General features: G+C 46.1%; 1 protein-coding gene across 4 annotated transcripts in view; it reads right to left on the bottom strand.

The window, feature by feature from the left end:
- The window catches only part of LOC140187341 (caskin-2-like), a 303,949-nt gene extending 280,351 nt beyond the window's left edge, over positions 1-23,598 (bottom strand). For 2 of the 4 annotated variants that reach the window (XM_072242537.1, XM_072242540.1), the window contains exons 1-2: positions 23,350-23,598; positions 22,008-22,409 (exon numbers count right to left, since the gene is read on the bottom strand). In XM_072242537.1, coding sequence (XP_072098638.1) covers positions 22,008-22,101 — 94 coding nt within the window. In that variant the 5' untranslated portion in view covers positions 22,102-22,409; positions 23,350-23,598. Of the gene's footprint in view, positions 1-22,007; positions 22,410-23,202 lie in introns of all 4 variants that reach the window. The other 2 variants (XM_072242539.1, XM_072242538.1) reach the window with 2 other exon arrangements.
- Between the last annotated feature and the right edge of the window lie 224 nt (positions 23,599-23,822).

Raw genomic sequence — 23,822 nt, forward strand, 5'->3', positions numbered from 1 at the left:
CAAGTGCATTCCTGCCACATAAGGTTGGTTGTTCAGCCTATGAGTTTCTTGTATGCACAAGATGTCCGGTTTTAAGTTTGCCAGGATTTCTGCTTTGCTGTGGCTGAAGCCTTCGATGTCGTGGCTAATGATTTTCATGAGTTCCGGTGGGCCGAGGGTTTATCCTTTTACCAACCACTGGATCACTTGGTCTGGCGTGTAATATCAGGATTGGTCTCCTTTCGTTTTAACAGGGTCACGGCGTGAACATTCCTGACTCAACATAGCCCATCAATAGAACAAGCTGCCAGAGGAAGTAGTTGAGGCAGGCATACTAATAGAGAAATGGGGACCAAACGTGAGCATATGGGACTAGCTTAAATTTCAAAGTAAAATTTATTATCAGAGTATATACATGTCACTACATATCGCCCTATGATTCCTTTTTCTGCGGACATACTCAGCAAATCTATAGAACAGTAACTAAACAGGATCTGTAAACTATGAACAAACTGTGCAATAATAAATAAATAGAAATAAATAATGGCCATAAAATAGTGAGAATAGTCCTTAAATGAGTGTAGTAATCCCCTTTTGTTCAAGGGCCTGATGATTGAGGGGTAGTGACTGTTCTTAAACCTGGTGATACAACTCCTGTGCCTTTTACCTGATGGCAGCAGTGAGAAAAGAGCATGGCCTGGGTGGTGAGGATCTTTGATGATGGATGATGCTTTTCTGCAGCAAAGTTTCATGTAGATGTGTGCGTCATGGAGATTAGTGTGCAAACTTAAAGCACACGGTATTGGGGGCAAGGTATTGATGTGGATAGAGAATTGGTTAGCAGACAGGAAGCAAAGAGTGGGAATAAACGGGACCTTTTCAGAATGGCAGGCAGTGACTAGTGGGGTACCGCAAGGCTCAGTGCTGGGACCCCAGTTGTTTACAATATATATTAATGACTTGGATGAGGGAATTAAATGCAGCATCTCCAAGTTTGCGGATGACACGAAGCTGGGCAGCAGTGTTAGCTGTGAGGAGGATGCTAAGAGGATGCAGGGTGACTTGGATAGGTTGGGTGAGTGGGCAAATTCAAGGCAGATGCAATTTAATGTGGATAAATGTGAAGTTATCCACTTTGGTGGCAAAAATAGGAAAACAGATTATTATCTGAATGGTGGCCGATTAGGAAAAGGGAGGTGCAACAAGACCTGGGTGTCAGTATACACCAGTCATTGAAAGTGGGCATGCAGGTACAGCAGGCGGTGAAAAAGGCAAATGGTATGCTGGCATTTATAGCGAGAGAATTCGAGTACAGGAGCAGGGAGGTACTGCAGTTGTACAAGGCCTTGGTGAGACCACACCTGGAGTATTGTGTGCAGTTTTGGTCCCCTAATCTGAGGAAAGACATCCTTGCCATAGAGGGAGTACAAAGAAGGTTCACCAGATTGATTCCTGGGATGGCAGGACTTTCATATGAAGAAAGACTGGATGAACTGGGCTTGTACTCGTTGGAATTTAGAAGATTGAGGGGGGATCTGATTGAAACGTATAAAATCCTAAAGGGATTGGACAGGCTAGATGCAGGAAGATTGTTCCCGATGTTGGGGAAGTCCGGAACGAGGGGTCACAGTTTGAGGATAAAGGGGAAGCCTTTTAGGACTGAGATTAGGAAAAACTTCTTCACACAGAGAGTGGTGAATCTGTGGAATTCTCTGCCACTGGAAACAGTTGAGGCCAGTTCATTGGCTATATTTAAGAGGGAGTTAGATATGGCCCTTGTGGCTACGGGAATCAGGGGTATGGAGGGAAGGCTGGTGCAGGGTTCTGAGTTGGATGATCAGCCATGATCATAATAAATGGCGGTGCAGGCTCATAGGGCCGAATGGCCTACTCCTGCACCTATTTTCTATGTTTCTATGTAGATGTGCTCAATGATTGGGAGTGCTTTACCCATGATGTACCGGGCTAAATCCACTACCTTTTGTAGGATTTTCCGCTCAAAGGCAATGCTTTTCCCATACCAGGTAGTAATGCAGCCAGCCAGCACACCTTCCACCACACAGCTATAGAAGTTTGTGAAGATGGGATGCTTAGATGGAAATGTGGGCCTTCTTCGACCAGATGGGCCAGAAGTCCTGTATTCATGCTCCATGACTAATTGCAAATTGTAACTTGGAACTGTTTAAGTTTGAACATAAAACATTAGAGCATAATGTGGACGTACAGAAACCTACTCCACAATCAGTCTAACCCTTCCTTCTTACACGGCCCCATAGCCATCCACTTTTCATTCATCCATGTGCCTATCTAAGAGTCTCTTGCATGTCCCTGTGTCAGCCTTGACCACCACCCCAATACTGTACTCTAGTCACCAAACTGTGTTAAAAAAAACTACCCCTGACATCTTCCCTCCTGTTTGCTACCCTCAAAAGAGTAACTTCCATTCATTGTGAGATCCTCCCCATGATCAAAGGGAGCTGCAAACTAAAATTTCGTTGAGAAAGTGTCTGTCTCATTCTTTGTGAAAAGGACAGGATTACTGGGGAGTAGTGTCAGACCTTTCCTGCAGGCAGTGTGATGGGGCTCACCCTGAAAAAAGATAGAGCCGATTCTAAAAGACTCACAACCATCTACCCCCAACCTTACCAGCTCCAAGGGAGGGGTTGCTATTCATCATGCCCAGAGCCAAAAGCAGCGCTTGCAAACTCAGGAAGCCGTTTTCCACTGCTGGCCTTAACCTTGGCATCGGGGGTAGCTCAGAGCTTATTGAGGGGAGAAGCCACAGGGTGCACGTTGTGCTACAATCATTAACCATCTCTGGGTACTACCTACACGCCTTTCTTTGTCACAATCACAGCTGCAGTACCTCCCACTGAAAGAGGCCCTCCATGCAAGTGGATTATACATCCAAGTGCTTTACACCCAGAGGCCGAATGGGACGTGGGCCAGGTGGGAGCACACCACTCGGGGGGAGGGGGGACTCTCTGCTTTTAAAGCAGAGTTTGACAACTCAATGAATTTAGGTTCTTTTGTTCAGGAAATAATCTATTCACAGCTCCCTCCTCCCTTTTTGAATTCCACATGTTAAAAAGACCTCACTGCTCTGAAGGTGGGTGTGCCTGCTAAGTTGCTCCAGAGCCACCAAACCCCAGGAGGGAGGGTGGGAGTCAGAACCACCAGCCAAGGACGGGGGGGGGGGGGGGGAGGACACAGCAGGAGCTCCCGCTAGATTTACATGGAAAGTGCTACGACACTCAGCATCTGCGTGAAAGGAATCCCAATACTTTTCTGGCCCAATGTTTCTTCCAAGACACATCACCCAAATCCATTCTGGACAGCACATTCTCAATTCCCTACAATACAGGGACACTATTCAAACCCATTCAGTTTCCCCAATTTATTTTCCTGTAACCTAATGCTCTCATGCATAACTATGAGCTCTGCTAAATTCTCCAACAACCACCCACTCGGAGAACAATTTACAGCAATCAAATAACCCCTCCATCCACACATCCTTTGGACATGGCAGGAAACCACAGCAGCCTCTATGGAAAGGAGGAAACAGCTGACGTTTCAGGCCAAACCCCTGCATCAGAACTGGAGAAAAAAAAAGATGAGAAGTCAGAGTAAGATAGTGGGGGGAGGGGAGGAAGAAATACAAGGTAGTAGGTGATAGGTGAAACAGAGAGGGAGGGATGAAGTGAAAAGCTGGGAAGTGCTGCTCCTCCAACCTGAGTGTGGCCTCATCGCAGCAGTAGAGGAGGCTAAGGATTGACATGTCAGAATAGGAATAAAAAGTGGTATTAAAATGGGTGGGAACTGGAAGATTTCACTTTTTCTGGTGCATAGGCATTTGGTCTCTCAATCTGCATCAGGTCTCACTGAAATACAGGAGGCCACAGTAAATGATTCCAACAGATTCACAGATGAAGTGTTGCCTTACCTGGAAGTACTGTTTGAGGCCCTGAATGGTAGTGAGGGGAGTGTAGGGGCAGATGTAGCACTTGCTCCGGTTGCAAAGGTAAGTGCCAGAAGGGACATCAGTGGGGAGGGACGAATGGACAAGGGAGTCATGTAGGGGGGAGAAGGGAAGGATGAGCTTGGTGGTGGGATCCCATTGGAGATGGTGCAAATTACAGAGAATTATGTGTAGCAGAGGCTGATAGGGTGGTAAATGAGGACGAAGGGAACCCTATCCCTGGTGGGGTGGCAGGAGGACGGGGTGAGAGCTGACACGCGTGAAATGGAAGAGATGTGGTTGAGGGCAGCGTTGATGGTGGAGAAAGGGAGGCCCTTTCTTTGAAGGAGGAGGGTATCTCCCTGGTTCTGGAACGAAAAGCCTTGTCCTGAGAGCAGATGTGGCGGAGACAAAGGAACTGCTCTCAGGATGAGGTGATATTTCAGCTGAGTCTGTTGGGGTCATCTGCTGCATCCTGTGCTCCCAGTTGGGCCTCCTGTATATTGGTGAGACTCAACGTAGATTGGGAGACCGCACCTCCGCTCCCTCCACCAGGAAAAGCAGGATCTCCCAGTGGTCACCCATTTAATTCCACTTCCCAATCCAACATGCCAGTCCATGGCCTCCTCTGCTGGCACAATGAGGCTACCCACAGGTTGGCGGAGCAACACCTTATTTCATCCGGATAGCCTCCAACCTGATAACATGAACATTGATTTCTTAAACTTCCAGTAATGCTCCCCCCCCACCACCATTCCCTCTCTCACCTCATCTCCTTACCTGCCCATCACCTCTCTCTGGTGCTCCTCCCCTTTCCCTTTCTTCCTTGGCCTTCTGTCCTCTCCTATCAGATTCCCCCTTCTCCATTTCTGTATCTCTTTCACCAATGAACTTCCCAGCTCTTTACTTCACCCCTCCCAGTTTCACCTATACCTTGTATTTCTTCCTCCCCTCCCTTACTCTGACTTCTCACCTTTTTTCTCCAGTTCTAATGAAGGCTCTCGGTCCAAGACATCAACTCTTTACTATTTTCCATAGATGCAGCCTGACCTGCTGAGTTCCTCCAGCATCTTGTGTGTTGCTTGGATTTCCAACACCTGCAGATTTTCTCTTGTTTGTGATTGCACCCAGAGGAAAGCCACATGACCTCAGGGAGAACTCCCGATTTCCACAGACAACAGAGGTCAGGATCAAAGCTCAGCTGCTGGAGCTGCGACAGAGCAGCTCTAATTGTGCCACCAGATGAATCTGCTCAACCAGCAACCAAACTTCCCCTGGACTTGATCAGCAGAACGGACCAATCCAAGAAAGAGCCACTGCTGAGTCACAGAAAGAATTGAGTTTATAGTGTGCATTCTGGGAAAGGACTGAAGTACCACAGCAGTAAAGCGTAGTGGTGAGCACAACACCGGCGATCTAAGGAGTTTGCATGTTCTCCTGTGACTACGTGGGTTTCTTCCGGATGCTCCGGTTTCCTCCCACAGTCCAAAGTACTGGTTGGGAGGTAAATTATACCGTGATTAGGCTAGGATTAAATTGGGGATTGCTGTGTGGCGCGGCTCAAAGGTCCGAAAGGCTGTTTCTCAATAAATAAATAGTTTGAACAATGTAATGGTGAAGGATGTTTCATTCACATAACTAGGCAATCAGAGTACATTTGTACTCCTTAATAAACATCCAAGCAACTATTCCTAAGCAATAAAAAGGCCATGGCCCCATTATGACTACACAAATAATATTTTTGTCAGTTAATTTGTTCAGTTTTACATACAGAATTTACCTTTAATTATATCACCTGCTGCCAAACAATTGTTTAATACTCTTTAAAAAACTTTTAAAACCCCATTGACATTTCTATGATTATGTGCCAGTGTAAGTGTGGAAGGCACTTGTCCAGACCATTGCTGCTGGATCTCCCGATGGAAGTCTCCTTCATTAAAAGCCATGTCTTTTAATATTTCCCCTTTAGAAGTTCTTTCTCCAATTGCCTTCATATGTGACACAATTTGTCCAGCCTCAGTAGTCACCTCCACATGAGTAAGTCTTCATTTGGCTGATTTACTCACGACTCCCTTTCTGCAGACCTTCACCCTTCTTGAGCAACTGAACATTTTCCACTAGGCCCCTCAATGTGCCAAATTCTTTCAAGCCCCTCGATGATCCTCCCTTGCCCTAATTGCAGCCTCAATGTCCACACCCCCCTCCCAATACCTAGTCTTGTAGAATTGTACCCCTGACATCATCCTGCTGAGTCTCGCTATTCCCTCTCGCTTTAATCAAACCTGCGCAAGTTTGCCAAATAGCACTTACATTCCAGAGGTTTCCACAGAGAACAGAATTAAACTCCCCCATCACGGTCTCTAAAGGAATCCTTGACTCCCCTGCCTTTCCCTTTTATTTTCTCCAGCACTTCACCACATCCACAAGAAACATTTAGGGAGGGAAGGAATCTAAGGGGTGACCTTAGAGGTTTATAAAATCATCTGGGGATAGATGAGGCTAATCAGAATCAGGTTTATTATCACAGACACATGTTGCAAAATGTGTTGCTTTGCACCAGCGGTACAGTCAGTGCAGTAAAAAAAACTACAAAAACTTACATTAAAAAATAAGCAGTGAAAAACTATCAGGTAATGTTCGTGGGCTCACAGCTCAGGGAGAAACTTAGCTGGTATGGACTTGATAGGCAGAAGGGCCTGTTTCCATGTAGTAAAACTTTTGACTCAATTTCTCCAGCCCTCCTGATGTTTCTACAGGGATATTCCATGATCAAAAAGCTTCCCCTCTCAAATAAAAGCAAGAACACGCCAGGGCTTACATGATGCCAGCCTATCCCATGGTTCCTCACACCCAAGTATTTTTGCACAACAAATAACTGTGGTAAACATAGAAGATATATCTGCTAAAGTGGCAAATGGCACGGTCCAAAGACAATGGGATTAATGATTTAATAATTCTTTTTAAATAATGTCGGCTGAGGGATAATGATCAGCCAGGACACTGCCGGCTCAGATTCCTACTTCACTCGGCATTGGGATTATTAAAAGCAATGATCACCTTGAACACATCTAGCAGAGCAGTGGTTGGCTTTCACATTCAGTGACCCACACATAAAGCCAAGAATTCCAGCTGCCCTTTGAGCCGTTTCACTTTCTCTAATCCATTTTATGATGTCATTTCCAGCGCTGGGTTGCTCACTTCAAATCTCACAAACCAGATTGGAACTAGATGCGGAGTTTACTCGAGGAATAACAAATGCTGGTGTCCGTTGGGGTGGCTGTGTTGTGGGTGGGTGGGGCGACAGTGCCTTGCTACTTTCCTCTTTTAGAAGGCATACAGGCTAGTTGGTCATATGGGTGAAATAGGACAGCAAGGGCTCATTGGGCCCCGAAGGCTCTGTTACCTGTACCTCTAAACAAAAAAAAAAGCTGGATACTGACAGCCCGTTAAATAGAAAGCATACAAGTCCCCCACCCTGGTGTGGTCCCTTGTGTTTATAACGATGAACGCTCTGGGCTGCTGCTTTCTGCTCAATCAGCACAAGTGGAGGAAACAAAACACTAACACATAGCTGTGGCATGTTGCAACCTGACAGTCAAACTGTGGTAATGCTCTAACTGAACACAAGTCAAAACCAAGGCTGGGTGGATTTGTCTGGTGAGCTGCTGCTTACCTTCCTTCAGTTCAGCTTTCCTGTGACACGAATGGCTGCACACACTCACCTGTCAAACCCTCTTCCCTCCTCTTATATCGCCTCAAGGACAATTCGCTATCACTCTGGTCCCAAGGCAAGAATGAACCCAATGTGAGACCAGCCCCACGCTGCCACAGGAAGCTGCTCAACAGGGTGAGTGTACAGGTGGGGGGGTGGAGGATGGAGGATGAGAATAACGAGGCTGGGCACTCCTCTGCCACTTACACTGGGTTTGTGCACTCCCCAGTAAATGGTTTTGTGATTTGCACCGGCATCATGAATGCTTCCTCTTTACTTTGTGTAACTGTAGTCAGGATTACAAGGAATTACAGGGTAAGTTACTAGCATTGGCTCTTCGGCAGAAAACAGAAAGTAGGAATAAAGAGATCCTATTCTGGCTGGCTGCTGTTTACTAGTGGAGTTCCACAGGGGTTGGTGTTGAGCCCGCTGCTTTTTATGATGTATGTCTATGATTTGGACTATGGGACTAATGGATTTGTGGCTAAATTTGCTGATATACAAAGATAGGTGGATGAGCGGTGGTGTTGGTGAAACAGAGAGCCTGCAGAGAGACTTAGATAGTTTAGGGGAATGGGCAAAGAAGTGGCAAATGACAGTGGTCCCCAACCACCGGGCCGCGAGGAAATGATATGATTTGGCGATATGAGACGATACAAGTCAGCTGCACCTTTACTCATTCCCTGTCACGCACTGTTGAACTTGAACACCCCCCCACCTCCGTCGGCTGATCCGCAAGAATATTGTCAATATTAAACCAGCCTGCGGTGCAGAAAAGGTTGGGGACCCCTGGCAAATGAAATACAATGTTGGGAAGTGTATGTTCATGCACTTTGGTGGAAGAAATAAACAGGTAGACTATTATTTAGATGGGGAGAGAGATCAAAATGCAGAGATGCAAAGGGACTTCGGAGTCCTTGTGCAGGATACCCTAAAGGTTCACCTGCAGGTTCAGTCGGTGGTGAAGGCAGCGAATGCAATGTTGGCATTCATTTCTAGAGGGGTAGAATACAACAGCAGGGATGTGATGTTAAGGCTCTGTAAGGAACTCGTGAGCCCACACTTGGAGTATTGTATGCAGTTTTGGGCTCCTTATTTTAGAAAGGATATACTGACATTGGAGAGGGTTCAGAGAAGATTCACAAGAATGATTCCAGGAACGAAAGGGTTACCATATGAGGAACGTCTGGCAGCTCTTGGGCTGTATTCCCTGGAGAATGAGGGGAGGATTTCATAGAAACATTCTGAATGTTAAAAGGCCTGAACAGATTAGATATGGCAAAGTTATTTCCCATGGAAGGGGAGTCTAGGACAAGAGGACACGACTTCAAGATTGAAGGACATCCACTTAGAACAGAGATGTGGAGAAATTACTTTGGTCACAGGGTGGTAAATCTGTGGAACTTGTTGCCATGAGCAGTGTGGAGCCCAAGTCATTGGGTGCATTTAAGGCAGAGATAGATAGGCTCTTGATTAGCCAGGGTATTATGGGGTGAAAGCAGGGGAGCGGGGATGACTGGAAGAATTGGATCAGCCCATGTTTGAATGGCGGAGCAGACTCGATGGGCTGAATGGCCTACTTCTGCTCCTATATCTTATGGTCTATGGCAGGGGCCCCCAACCTTTTTTGCACTGCCGACCGGTTTAATATTGACAATATTCTTGCAGACCGGCCGACCGGGGGAGGGGTGGTGGTGTTCAAGTAGGGTTAAACTCACCTCAACATGTCTTTTACAGTTCGGGTTGCCAACTTTCTCCTTCCCAAATAAGGGGCAAAAGTAGCAGACAAATACGGGATACTTGTGTTTACCCCGAGAAAGACTACCATGACCATGAAGCCTTGCGTGGGCATCTGTGTGCTCATGCGTGTACGTGCTGATTTTTTTTCCACAAATTGATTTTGGCTTAATCTTCTCGACTACACTGTACATACATTATTTCTACTTTATATATAGGCTGTGTATTTATCATATCATTCCTGCTTTTACTATATCTTAGCGTTATTTTCGGTTTTATGTGTTATTTGGTATGATTTGCTAGGTTATTTTTTGGGTCTGGGAACGCTCAAAATTTTTTCCCATATAAATTAATGGTAACTGCTTCTTCACTTTATGCCATTTTGGCTTACGAATGGTTTCATAGGAACGCTCTACCTTAGCAGGTCAAATACGGGACAAGGGTGGTCCCGTATGGGACAAACCAATTTAGCCCAATATACAGGACGTCCTGGCAAATACGGAACAGTTGGCAACCCTATGTTCAAGTTCAACAGTGCGTGACAGGGAACGAGGAAAAGTACAGCTGACTCATATTGTTTCCTCATGGCCCAGTAGCGTTGGGGACTGCTGGTCTATCGCAGTGGTCCCCAACCACCGGGCCGCAAAGATGTGCTACTGGGCTGCAAGGAAACAATATCATTTGGCGATATGAAATGATAAAAGTCAGCTGCACCTTTCCTCATTCCCTGTGTCACACTGTTGAACTTGACCAACCTCCACCCTCCCCCGCCAACCATTGGCCAGTCCGCAAGAATATCGTCAATATTAAACCAGTCCGCGGTGTGAGAAAGGTTGGGGACCCCCTGGTCTATGGTCTTATTAGCCACATGTCAGTGAGGATGATATAGTTCTTTAAGGAGTCTTTGGGAACATCCTTGAATTATTTCTTCCCTCTGCTTAGTAAGTTCTTGCCACATCGGAGCTACATGTGGTTTGCTTGCTTTGGGAGTCTTGTGCCAAGCAAACAGCACAATGTAGCTAGGCCCTCGACACTAAGGATATTAGTCTAGGAAAAGACAATGATGTTCTGTCACTGAATTTTGATGGTTATGTGGAGAGAGCATTGGTGATAACTCTCCAGTACTGAGATTCCAAATGTAGATAGTCCATATCCCAGAACTGTACAAGGAGCAGTAGATCACAAACTTCAACCTGAGCTTCAGGTTTTGATCTTCTTACGCTCTTTCTCCTTCAGAAAACCAAAGGCCACGCCAATAGTAGTTCACTTTCCATTTCATTACTGCCCTGTGCCTGTACTTCGAGTGGCTTTCCAAATATGGAATGTCATCCATGTTTTCCAGGATCTCCTCATGGACCTCTATGGTCTCTGGCTCTCTGGTGGATTATCTCAGGAGGATAATGGACATTCTGATAGAAACTTTCTTTGTCTAAAGTTCTCTTCCTTTCCCTTCACTTAATTCGAGCGACAGATCATACTGCATAGGAAGAAGCCGTGCTGCCGCCCAGTGTCAGAGGTGTCCAGCCCTTTTGCACCCCCAATGAAGTACAGATTTCCGCTCAAAGAAACATTTTAAATGTATCCCCAGTCTTTGACCAGGGCCACAGGAAAAAGTTTCTGCCACTTTATTCCTCTTTTGGAAAGAACTGCTCCTACACTTGGCTTGGCCCCTCACTGTCTACTGACATACTCCCTGGACAGACTACCTTGTGCATGCGAGACTGGACTTGCACCAGTAGGTTACCTGACAACACAGTCATCTTTCCGATTGTTACATAGGGTGTCTAAATTAGTGGTTAAAGAGAAAGTGATTCACTGCTCAGAATAGAGTGAGTCTCCAGACTCCTCACTGGTGTGACTCATCACTGGGACTTAAAGAAGCTAGTGTTAGGAACTGGTTATAGGCTCAGGTCGAATTCCTCCACCCACACAAGAGTGATGTCACCCAGACACATCAGCATGGCATTGTGTGCCACCAAGTCTGCTCAATAATATGTTATGACGATCATCTTCCGAAAATTAGCACAGAACCGAAGCACTCCAAGTATCTGGCTTCGAACAACCAACACTCCAGGCACAGGCAGCAAACATCCAACTCAACAGCCTGACTACCGGGCACCTACACAAATACTACAACAAACATGACAAAATCAGGCATCATAGTAATGCAGATCAAACGAAGTAGGGATACAAACCAATCTTCGTCCACTAGGGATCACGTGTCCCACTCTTGTGCACTGCAGTTAGCACGATGCTATTACAGCCCGGACATCAGAGTTTAGTTCCAGCGTCTACTGTAAGAAAGTTTGTAAGTTCTTCCCCTGTGTGCATGGGTTTCCTCTGGGTGCTTCCAGTTTCTTCCCACAGTCCAGAAGAGTCCTGGTTAGTAGGTTAATAGGTCATTGTAAATTCTCCTGCAATTTGGCAAAGGTTAAATCAGTGGGATGCTGGCTGCACAGCTCGTTAGGCTGGAAGGGCCTGTCCCAAGGAGCACCTCAGAATAAATAAATAGAATTTTAACCCTCACTTTGCCAATCTCAATAATTAAAACTGATAGTGACCATCTATTGGGCTGATAATGATATACTTTGAAAGATTTTACTGTAGATGATTACTTTACTGTAAATGCTATTTAACTGCAGTGCTATTATACAGGGCACACTTCAGCTAAATTTAGCAGAACAAAGTCCTACAAGATGATTATCTGCAGATACCTGATGAAGGATCAATGTTGTACAGGTTACCAAAGAAAAAGTCCCTGATTTTCTGATAATATAATGACACAAGATCACCTATATCAGTCTGGAGAATAGACAGGGACTTTATTTAACCTTTCAGTAGCACACACCGAGCATCAAGCATTCATTTTTTTTAATTAAACAAAATATACTTTATTCATAATAAAATTATTTACAATAAACCATTCCAAAACTCTGAATGGTTCAATGACATAACCATTACACTTTATACAGTTTACCAATTTCAGCCACTCCTGTGGCACTCTGTTGGTTCATGTTGTACAACCAATGTTGAGGGGTATACTCCCCGCCTCCCAACCCCTCCCACTCCCGTGGGAAAAGAACCGTAAACTGTGGTCCTTCCCCACTGGGCCCTTGCGGTGGCTGCACCAAGTTTCAGTGCATCCCTCAGTATGTACTCTTGCAGCTGAGAATGTGCCAGTCGGCAGGCAGCATTCTGCCACGGACATCTCCAAGTACTGGTAGACCATCAAGTTTCGGGCCGACCAAAGAGAGTCTTTCACCTAATTGATGATCTGCCAGCAGCAAGGACGTTTGTCTCCGTGTGCGTCCCCGGGAACAGCCCGTAGAGCAGAGAGTCCACTGTTATGCAGCTGCTGGAGATGAAGTGTGACACCAGCCCTTTCATTCTTCTCCACACCTTCTCCGCAAACCCACTGTGTGAAAAGAGGTAGGTTACTGATTCCACCTCACTGCAGTCCTCCCCTGGGCAGTGGGGTGTGGAGACGACGTTCTGGGTGTACAGGAGGTGTCTGACTGGGAGGGCCCCTCTCACCGCCAGCCAGGCTAGGTCTTGGTGCCTGTTGGTGAGATCTGGCAATGAGGCATTTTGCCAGATGACCTGGACAGACTGCTCAGGGAACCACCCCACTATGTCCATCACATCCTTCTCCTGCAGTGCCTGGAAGACATTCCGTGTTGACCACTGCCTGATGGCCCTGTGGTCAAAGGAGTTGTTCTGGAAGAACTTCTCCACAAAGGATGGCAACATGCAGCATTGCGCGGGAATGGGGCTAGACCCATCCTTCATTCATTTACTCCAAGTCTAGACAGATTCTACCACTAACACACACAGTAGAGAGAATTTAGTGACAAGTTACCTATAGCATGAAAATCACTGGGATGTGGGAGAAAACCTATGCAGTCACAAGAACATGCAAACTCCACTCAAAAAGCTGCAGAGGTCAGGACTGTACCTACGTCATCCGAAGCAGAGGCATTGTCATTAAGAAGACAAGTGCCTCCGACAATATTGTAAAGAGAGACCAGCCCCAGCCTTTAGTGACATCTCTGGTCAGATGTCAGCTCGTGGGGCGGAGTGAAACCTCTCCTTATTGCTGTCCACTAGGCTCAGCTGGTTCCTGCACCTTTGCAAACAGGACAGAAAACTGGACTCAGCTGCAATGCCCAAGGGGTCAAACATCCTGTGGACGCACATTATCGAGGCTGACAGTAACAAATTACTACTTTGGAGAGATCCCAGAGGGTTGCAGCTATTTAGATAAGGTGTGCCCGGAAGCCAGTCAGTGGTGGTGCCAGGAAGGCGGGGGCCAGAACAATTACGGACTGTACATCATCTTGAATGGAAACTTTTCCACTAAGGAACTGTTCCCAAAATTTTCAGGAATTCATCAAATCTCTGAACACTGCCCCAATATTAATCAACATTGACAGCCAGTCATTGCTGGCACTGGGCCTACCTAGTGCAACATCACATGTGTGCGCTCTGGAGGTAATCATGCAAAGTTTTTAATTTAGCTATGCTCGATTAAAAGAAGGAACAACATATGGAGAACAAGAGCAGAGATGCTGCAATTCATCTCATTTGCCCCTCTTTTGGGGATGTAGACAAGGGAGGGTAACAGGGTAGGAAGGGAAGGAAAAAAAGTCCCTCAGGTCTGCCTTTTCCACTGAACTCAAAAGGAAATCGACTATGATATACCGCACCTTCGAACAAACTCTCAGTTAAAAACATTGTCTCTGAAGATGGCCAGGGCTATTTTGCACTACCAGGCAACCACACAGAATCATCACCCAATGAAAATGAAATCCAAATATTACTCCTAGAGATGTGGACATCAGATCAAAACCAACACTGATAATGGGCACAAAAACTGAAACCTCCCATCTCAAACACTTTCTTTTCCCTTGAACAAGGGGCTGTTTAAGTCCACTAAGTGCAGAAAGCAGTCAGGGAACTCATGACTTACCAAGACTCTTTCCTTAAGGAATGCACCTTGATGACATTTAAAAGGCATTTAAGCAGATACTTAAATAGAGAAGGCACAGAAGGACACAGTAACATTGCAGGCAAGTAGGATTAACGTGATAGGCAAAGGGGTCAATGTGGATGTGATGGGCTAAAAGAATATGAAGTGGGTTGTGAGATCCAGTACCCCTTCAGACAATGGACAATAAACGAGAGACAGGGTCATAGATTACCCTGTTGATAATTCAGAGCACAAGTGTCAATGCAAGCTGAAAGAATTCCAAAACAGCCATCCTTCACTTTGATGTCAGAAAACATACACAAACCAGATCTAAAAGTAAACCAATTTATGTTTTCATTTCAGTATATTTCAAAAGAGAACTGCATTCAAATCTAATTTAAATAAACCAAGGAATCGGGCAGCACAGATCTTGTTCAATCTTGCTTCTGGAGGTATCACACTGCATTGTGGTTGGGAAACCAAGCTGCACTGGGAACTCGGTTCTAATTATTTTATCAGAAGAGCTCTGGAAACAATTCCAAGCACAATAAAAGCTGAAACAAGCAAGCCAGTCCACTTAGTATCCACTTCTACTATACACAAGCTCATCCTGAAAGACATTTCTTGTAACAGTCTCCTCAAACTTTTCCCACTGATGGGGGAGGTGCAGAGTACAACTGGAACTGTAGGTAAATGTTCCCAAGGATTTCAATGCGTCACTTGGAAGTACAGGGCTACACGTCACAGTCATCTCTGCTCGAGTGCCAGCTGGCAGAAAGTTGACACTTACCAACCAAGATTGTTACTACTGGCTTGAAGGGCCAGACAGAAATCAGGCAACACTGATCAAGCACATGGCTGCACCTAGGTGTGTCTGGCCACGTGATACAGTGCAACATTCCAATCAAAGGGCAGGATCCAGTGATCTCACACATTATCACAAAGCCTTCAGGAACTATGGACCTCAACAGCAAATGGAGCAAGTTACCGAATGATCCAGAGAAAGCAGCTTTAAAATAAAAAGACATGCAAGTGGAGACTTAAAGGTAGTCCCCAAGTCCTGGGCGGGGGGGGGGGGGGTCAAAACCTCTAATTGTGATGGAGTTTGTCAGTTCAGAAGTGGCTGAGAGGCTTGCGGCTGCTGTGGTCTGTGTTAACAGCTTGTGCTCTCAGCACTAATTAGTCAGGGTAAAAGCTGCAATACAAACTCAAGAGATACTTCCTGACTGCTTGGAAAGATGTAGATGCCAAAAGTGCCTCATTATAACTATTCAAGTAGTGTGACTTGAATTCAAGTAACGCAAAATGCTCCGGTTAAATTTCTGAAGGCGATTCTCTTTTAATTTACATTCCATTTACAATAATTTATTTTAATGGAGAGCAGCAAGATCTGAAATTGCACTCTTCCAGTTAAACTCAAAAGCATAGAGTTAAATGAGAATTCTAAAGATACAGCTTAATTTGTCACATGTACATTGAAACATCAAAACATACAGTGAACTATATTGTACTGCGTCAACTACCAACAGTCCAATGCATGTTTGAGGCAACACACAAGTGTCACCAGAATGCTGGCACCAAGACAGCACACCCACAAGTTACTAACTCTAACCTGTACGTCTTTGGAATGTGGGAGGAAAGCAGAGCACTGGGAGGAAACTGTGCAGTCGTGGGGAAAACACACAAGCTCCTTACAAAGATGGCAGGAATTGAATCCCGATCACTGATGCTGTAAAGTATTACACTAACCACTAATCGCCCCCAATTAAACTAGACTATTGCACCTGTCACCCAGGAAAATACCCAACATGTATTAACGGAAGTTAAACGAGGGCTTTGCCTGAGGAGATACTAGAACTGGTATCTTCCCAAACTTTTGGTTGAAGGAGTAGGTTTTAGGGAAGACAGAGACATGATACTGGACATATTGTAATCTAGAACACAAGTGATATGCTAGAGGAAGCCTTTAGGTAATGCTCACAGGCAGAATCAGATTTAATTTCACTGGCATATATGTCATGAAATGTGTTGTTTTGTTGCAGCAGTACATTGCAATACATAATAAATTACAACAAGTATATACGAAAAAAGGAAACTGAATTAAATAAGAGCAAAAAGAGGTAGTATCCATGGGTTGAGTGTCCATTCATAAATTTATTGGCAGAAGGGAAGAAGCTGTTGCTGAAACATTAAGTGCATGTCTTCTTCCTCCTGTACCTCTTCCTTGACGGTAACAAATAGAAGAGAGTATGTTACAACTTTCTGCAGCTTATTCTGATCCTGTGCAGTGGCTCCTCCATTTCAGGCAATGATACAAGTTAGAATGCTCTCCACAGGACATCTGAAGAAATTTGCAAGCATCTTTAATGATATACCAATTCCCCTCAAACTTCTAATGAAATGTAGCTGCTATCATGCCATGTTTGTAATTACATCAATATGTTGGGCCCAGGATAGATTCTCAGATGTTGACACCCAGGAACTTGAAACTGCTCACCCCTTCTGCTGCAGATGCCTCAATGAGAACTGATAGGGGTCTGAAATCCACAATCAATTCCTTAGCCTTACTGATGTTGGGTCATGGCTGTTGGTGTGACACCACTCAACCAGCTGATCTATCTCACTCTTGTACACCTCATCACCATCTAAAATTCAGCCGTTTTGCAGGTGGCATTTGAGATGTGCCTAGCCACACAATCTTGGGTATAGAGAGAGTAGACCAGTGGGCTAAATACACTTCTGAGGTGCACCAGTGTTAATTGTCAGCGAGGGGATGTTAATTCTGATCCACACTGACTGTGGTCTCCGAGTAAGGGAGTCAAGGATCCAGTTGCAGAGGGAATGAAGAAGCCCAGGTTTTGGAGCTTATGAGTCAGAATTGAGGGCATGATTGTGTTGAACACTGAGCTGTACTTAGTAAACAGCAGTCTGACGTAGGTACAGCTACTGTGCAGGTGATCCAACGTCGAGTAGATAGCCAGTGAGATTGCATCCGCTGCAGACCTATTGTAGTGAAAGGCAAACTGCAGCAGGTCCAAGCCCTTCTTGGGCAGGAGTCAATTCATCACAGTAGATGAATGCCACTGGGCAAAGTGTTTTAGGAAGAAATTCCAAAGGCGAGATCCTAGGCAGTTAAAGGGATGAGCACCAACGCAGCAAAAATAAATTCAGATGTACAAGAGACCAGAAACTGTGGAGCATTTTCGGGTCTCCCCCTCCCAAATTTCTTACTATCTCTTTTTTCCGTTAGTCCTGACGAAGGGTCTCGACCCAAAACGTCAACTGTACTTCTTCCTGTACATGCTGCCTGGCCTGCTGCGTTCCACCAGTATTTTGTGTGTGCAGCATAGGTTTCTTGGAGGGTTATAGCACTGGAAGTATGTAGAGGGTAGGAACACAGAGCAATGGACCAAGGATTTCCAGAGAACACTGGGTTGATAGCCAAATGCGTGCAGCTACGGATGGCAGATTTCATTGAGAAATTTAGGAAGTCAACTAAAGGTCCATCAATGGACAATCTTAGCTGTTCCAACAGGAGGAATTCAAGCTATTAAAAAAAAATCAATTCCTCCATCACCCCCCCCCCCAAATGAACAGGTAGTGTAACCCTCATGACCTTAGTTAAGGGCTCCATCACAACTGCAGATACTTCCCCGTTGCACTTCAATCCATTACTCCTGTCATTCAAGACAGCATCAGCCTCAGTGTTGGCAACATTGCAAGTGAGACACTAGAGCTGTGGATGAGTTTCCTCAAATCGGCCACAAAGACAAACAGCAAACTACAAATGACCAAACAATCTGCTGGAGGAACTCAGCAGGTAAAGCACCTGTGGGAGGAAAGGAACTTCTGACATTTCACATGCAAACCTTGTTTGAGTGACAGCTTAGCAAGTTACCCCTCATGCAGGCAAATAGTTAAAAGAATCTAATGGGAGTTACTGGACACACGTGGGAGATACTAAGCCAAGAGCATGCAAAGGAAAACAGAGGGGAGAATGCATTAGCTCTGCTGGGGTCAGCAGAGACACAATGGGCCAAACAGTCACCTTGCGTCATCATAATAACATTCTACCTGAGCCCAACAGCTTGCACTGGTTCAGAGAAAATAAGTTCCTCCAGCAGATTATGCATTGCTCCAGGTTCCAGCATCTGTAGTTTCTTGTATCTCAAATGCAAATCACATGCTGATTCTGAGCCATGAGACAGCAATATAATTTCAGGAGAAACACTAGGAATTAGAAAAATACAGGATGCTAATTTGAGCAGATGAAGCCAAAAAAGGGAAACTGGCAAAACTTTGTAGGTCTAATGTGTCTAGTTTCAGCAATGGGGTATCTGGCCAAATGAGCTTAGCAAACCTATTTTTCATTCAACTGACATCAGCATAGTTGATATTTTTAACATAACTCATTTCTGACAATTATCAAGTTACCGTTCACAATTAAAATGAACCTCTTATAAGTCTTATTGCTGACTTCTGCACAAGATCAAGCGTTACTCAGAAGACTGCTGTGTAGATTCCAATCTGAAAGGCAGTACCTCTGGCAGTGCTGTTCTCTTTTCCCTGCCTTGGAGTCACACAACACAGAACAGGTCCCTCAACCCACCATGGCCAGATGGAGCTTCTAGGCCATCCACATTGATCTCAATTCTCACATTAGGTCTGGATTGTTCTGTGTCCTGCCTCCAAATTAAATACCTCTTAAAAGGTAGTGAGCATCAGATTCCATTCTGCACTAGTCTCTGAGGGGAGGTTCAAGCCAACTACAATGACAGACCAAGGCTGAGACTACAGTAAAGATATCAGAACTGAAGATAATCACCCTTGTGACTTCCAGATGCACCAAGTGTCCTTCATACTGTAACTCAGTGTCTCCTGTGCAGTATCCACCACACTATTGACACTACCATCCATGTGAACAGCTGTCCAAATACAATGGGCTGGGTACTCTGACCTAATCAATTAGAACTGGACTCTAGTGAAAGACCCTGTCCCTCCATTACAGCAATATCCACATCTTTGAAGTCATTCATTGGCTGTAAACTACTCTGGGTCAGCAAAAATCCTACCTAGAGGCAGGCTCCAACTGCATTTAAGAGATTGCTCAATGAGTGGTACTTAGCAGTCAAGTATTCACTCAAAATGGAAATAAAGAAAGCAAACTGAAGCCAACCAAATTCACTTTAGACCTTGTTGCTCATTTTTTCCCCAGCCACGTCCTGCCACTTTGGTTTACATTAGCCCCAGCTTCCACAAACAAGTTCCTGACAGCTTAGCCTAAATGCATGTTTGTACCATGAGAAATAATTCCCAACACTGATTATGGCAGCGTGTATTTGCATAGCCTTCAGTGTGGGGGGAGGGTCAGCAGAACCTAAACGGGGATGGGGGGGAAAATCCGGCCGAGTCAGAGAAAGAGGCATCTGTGTGCACATTTAAGAGCTCACTCTTTTAAAGAACTCTGGTCAGTTTCCTGGACAAAAAGCAAGTTTACAGCCTCAGTAGTGGTGTGGCATTTACAACTCCTGCATCAGAGGTCCAGGGACCCAGCTCAATCTGACTTCAAGAGACCACTTGTGCAGAGTTTGTACTTTCCCCGGTGACTGCTGAATTCCTCCCACTTCGCAAAGACTTGCTGGTCGGTTAACAGACCATTGCTAGTTACCCCTTGGTGTACAGATATGGCAAAAGAAAGCAAAGGGGAGTGTTGGGCACACTCAGGAGACAATAAGCTGAGAGTATGCAGGGAAATGGAGAAGAATGGGATTGCTCTGTTAGCAGCCAGCAAGAATGTGACGGTTCAAATAGCCTCCTAACGTTCTTATACTATATCTGAGCCGAGCAGCTTGTGTTAATCTACAAAAAATGGAACCAATGTGAATAAATGTTAAGAGCACTGATTTTTCAGATGTCAGTTGCAAATGGGGACAGGGAAGGGTGCTCATACTGAGGTTAACTGAGCACTACTGCAGTAAAAGATAATCCTTCTATCCTCCTCATATCATAATTCTCATCACTGTGTTCTGATTCCCCTGCAGGCTTATCTTCTCCATATCTTCACAGCTCCCTTCAGACTATAAGGTAACCATTCTTCATCAACCCTGTGCTCAAGAGACCACCTCTGACATCGGTACCTTCAGCTACCTGGATCTCAAGCCCTGTGGCCACTTCATCTCTACCACTCTCTCTACACCTTACTCCTTAAAATTCACCATTAAGCAAGCAAGCTTTTGGTCAGAGGAGCAGTGGGGTACAAATGTGAGACCGCTGCTGAGGAAAGACTGTTCTGCATTAGAAAGGGGAGGGAGTATACGAACAAAGCAGGGTTCTGAGCCGGGATCAGAACAGGGCAGAGAGTTGGGTTCGGTCTGCATTTGATTATTTTACCTGGTGCCTTTCTAATACAGCTGGGTGTTAAATTTCGCTGGATAATCGCACCTGGGCTTCACCTTGGCAAACTGTATATGTTATGGCAAGATATAGAAATGCAAATTATTGTTTTTAACACTTTCATCAACATATGCCAACTCCCCATAGGTCGTGGGACAGTTATCACGTAGAATAACCAGTCATTTCTCTCTTCAGATCTAGTTTGTAAAAGTTTAAAAGGAACTCACTGAGCTGGAGTTTACAAGGAACAAGGATTTTGACTCTGAAACTGGTGCAAACCTTACCCTTTCTCCCCACAGAGACCACAGCTGAAGTCACGGAGTGACAACGAGGAACCTGCACAGCTCAAGGCTGTCTGAGAGTTACTGGGAAGAACACAATAGGAAATAACTTTGCCTCAGTCTTGGGGCAGAACACAGTAGCAGCCTCAGTGCCATAGACCTGGCTTCCATTCTGACCTCAGGCTAGACACTAGATGGTCCAGTTTCATCCCACTAGTTGAATGGCCACTAAATTACCACAGCAGATGCCTGGTAGAAGATGAGGGAATAATGGGGATGCAGGAAGACTAAAATAAGATTCATAAATGGGAATTTGATGGTTGATTCAGTGGGCTAAATGGCCTATCTCTGCTCTCTCTCTCTGACCATGAAAGGAGGAATACAGAGTGATAGTGTTATTTGCAGATGGTGGGAAGGAACTAAAGGGAGATTCAACAGCTGGTGGTATGTGCCTGACCTCGTGTTGATGCCAAGGGACTTACAATCAAAAACGTTCAATGCCACTGTCTCACTTATCACCCGCAGCTTGTTCACACCCCCCCCCCCACTACTTCTTATCCTGGCTTCCGCGGCTTCTGCCCCTTCCAGGTGAAGAGTCTCAATCAATCCAAAGCGTCGACTGTTCATTTCCCTCCACAGATGTTGCTTCGTCTATTAAATTCCTCCAGCATTTTGTGTGTGTTCCTCAATGCTGGATTCATCTCACATTTCACCCTTTACCTCCGATTGTCCGGGACAGGTCCAATCTAAAGCTGCACACCCCTATAATTCAACGAACCCCAGTCAGACCAGACACAGCGCAAGTTTATTTGGGGGAAAACAAACACACAGATCTTCCTTATTCGCCATGGTACCAACTACAAAAGCGCGCTGTTCTACAAACTCCCTGCCAATATATGCAATAAAAACGGCAGAAAACTTCGAAGATGAGACTCGCGGGCTTGCTCTGTCCGGTAAGCAAAGTATCGGTTTACTTACTGTTTTTCGAAGCCTTGATCTTCGCCAACAACTTCTGTGCAGACGGCATGTCGCCGTTCTTCGCAGCCTGCACCAGCTCCTGTTCTCTCCCCATGTTTGGACAATCAGCGTGTGCGTCCTCGCACTCCCTTGGTTACATTGTGTTGACTATAGGTCACCGAGACGGCCAACCACATTCAAAATCCTTCCCCCGATCTTCGCAGCCCAGCAAAAGTGAAAGTGATCAATTTCGGGTCAACTGCAGGTTGAAGCTCCGCACCTTCCGTGAAGTATTATTTCCCAGGCAGAGAAGGTTGGACCGGGACTCGCCGCTCTGCCTCTCCCGCCTCCTGGATCCAGGGAATATTTAACCCATGCCGTGCTGTGGTCCCACCAAATAATGAGCAGCCAACAGCTCACAGCCTGGAGAAAGGGACACAAAACACATACTAATAAGTTAATCACTTCGCGTTTGTTGCTCTGGATTTCCAGAATCAATAAATTCGTCGCCGTCTCCGGTGACTTTCGTCATTTCTTGCGAGTTTTCTCGGCGCTGACAACGCAACCCTCTGCCACCCGCCGCCTGCCTGTCTGCACACCTGCGCTGGGTACAAAGAGCGACGAAGCTCAGCTCGTGAAACTGTGCCAGCCCACAGACCCACCAACCAACCCACCCCGGCTGTGCCAAGGATAAGCGGCGCCGAAGGTCATCCACACGGGGGAACCCCCTCCCCCCAACAATCCCCAAAGGCAAACATTCCCACCCCCTATTGGGACACATCGCCAGGACTTTGGGAAAAATTCCCTCCTCCTAATCAATGCACACACCACTACTACCACCTTCCCTCACGGATCCGGGAACGAACAACCCCCCGCCCCCCCCCGGCACGGACACAAACAACACCCATCTCCCTCCCCGAAACCCTGGGAAAGTTAACATAAACATACCCCCACGTCCGGGAGGCAACTCGTCTTTCCCTCCTCAGACCCGAGGGGTTCCCTCATCAGCTAGAAACCCCGCCGGGAACACCTCCCGGGAGACCCAGTCAACCACAACTCCCACCGGGTACACATCCCGAGAGACCCAGTGCTCCGACCTCACCGCGAACACTTTTTGGCCATCTCCCCGGGCCACGCGGAGAACCAGCAATCCACGGCAGGCATTCCCGCTCCGGAATCACAAACTTTTCCGAGCTCGGATCCCGGGGATTCCTACCTTGGGCCCCAACCAGAAAGTCACCGGGCGAGGAGAAGGGGTGGGAGCCAGCAGAGAGACTCCTGAAGTCGGTGCGGTGTGACGGTTGGGATAAAAAGTAGCTACAGCAGCATTAACAGCACTGGGGTCAACACGGCAGCCACTCACCCGGAGCCCCGACCAGCAGCACGTTAAAGCCGTCCCAACATACCGGGAGTCCGACCCAACTCTGCAGCACAGATAACTCGAGCTCCCAGGAGCGAGAGGCAGAGGCCGACCCTCTGGCCGGCCGGTAGTCTCTGTGCTGTGCCTCTGAGGTTACAAGTCAGCCAGCATTACGGATCAGCGCGCCTCCGCCAACAACACTCCTGGAGCAGCTGAGTTTCACCCCAAACTCTCACACACTAGCACCTGCATAGCGAGGAAGCGGACGGAACTGCCCTCCCCCTCCCGGCTCCACCGCTCTCTCCAGCCGCATTGGACCGAGCTCCCATCAATCACTAAGCCATCCATTCCACGAAACGGGAGATGTACACACTGGCACTGGCACCCGCCTCGTCGTGTTTGCATAACAATTATGGTAATAGAGTGAATTTCAAAATGTATTTGCTTTGGCCATGTTGTTTCTCTTTTAAGACCAT

This window comes from Mobula birostris, chromosome 24, assembly GCF_030028105.1.
Source record: "Mobula birostris isolate sMobBir1 chromosome 24, sMobBir1.hap1, whole genome shotgun sequence".
In the NCBI taxonomy this organism is placed as follows: domain Eukaryota; kingdom Metazoa; phylum Chordata; class Chondrichthyes; order Myliobatiformes; family Myliobatidae; genus Mobula; species Mobula birostris.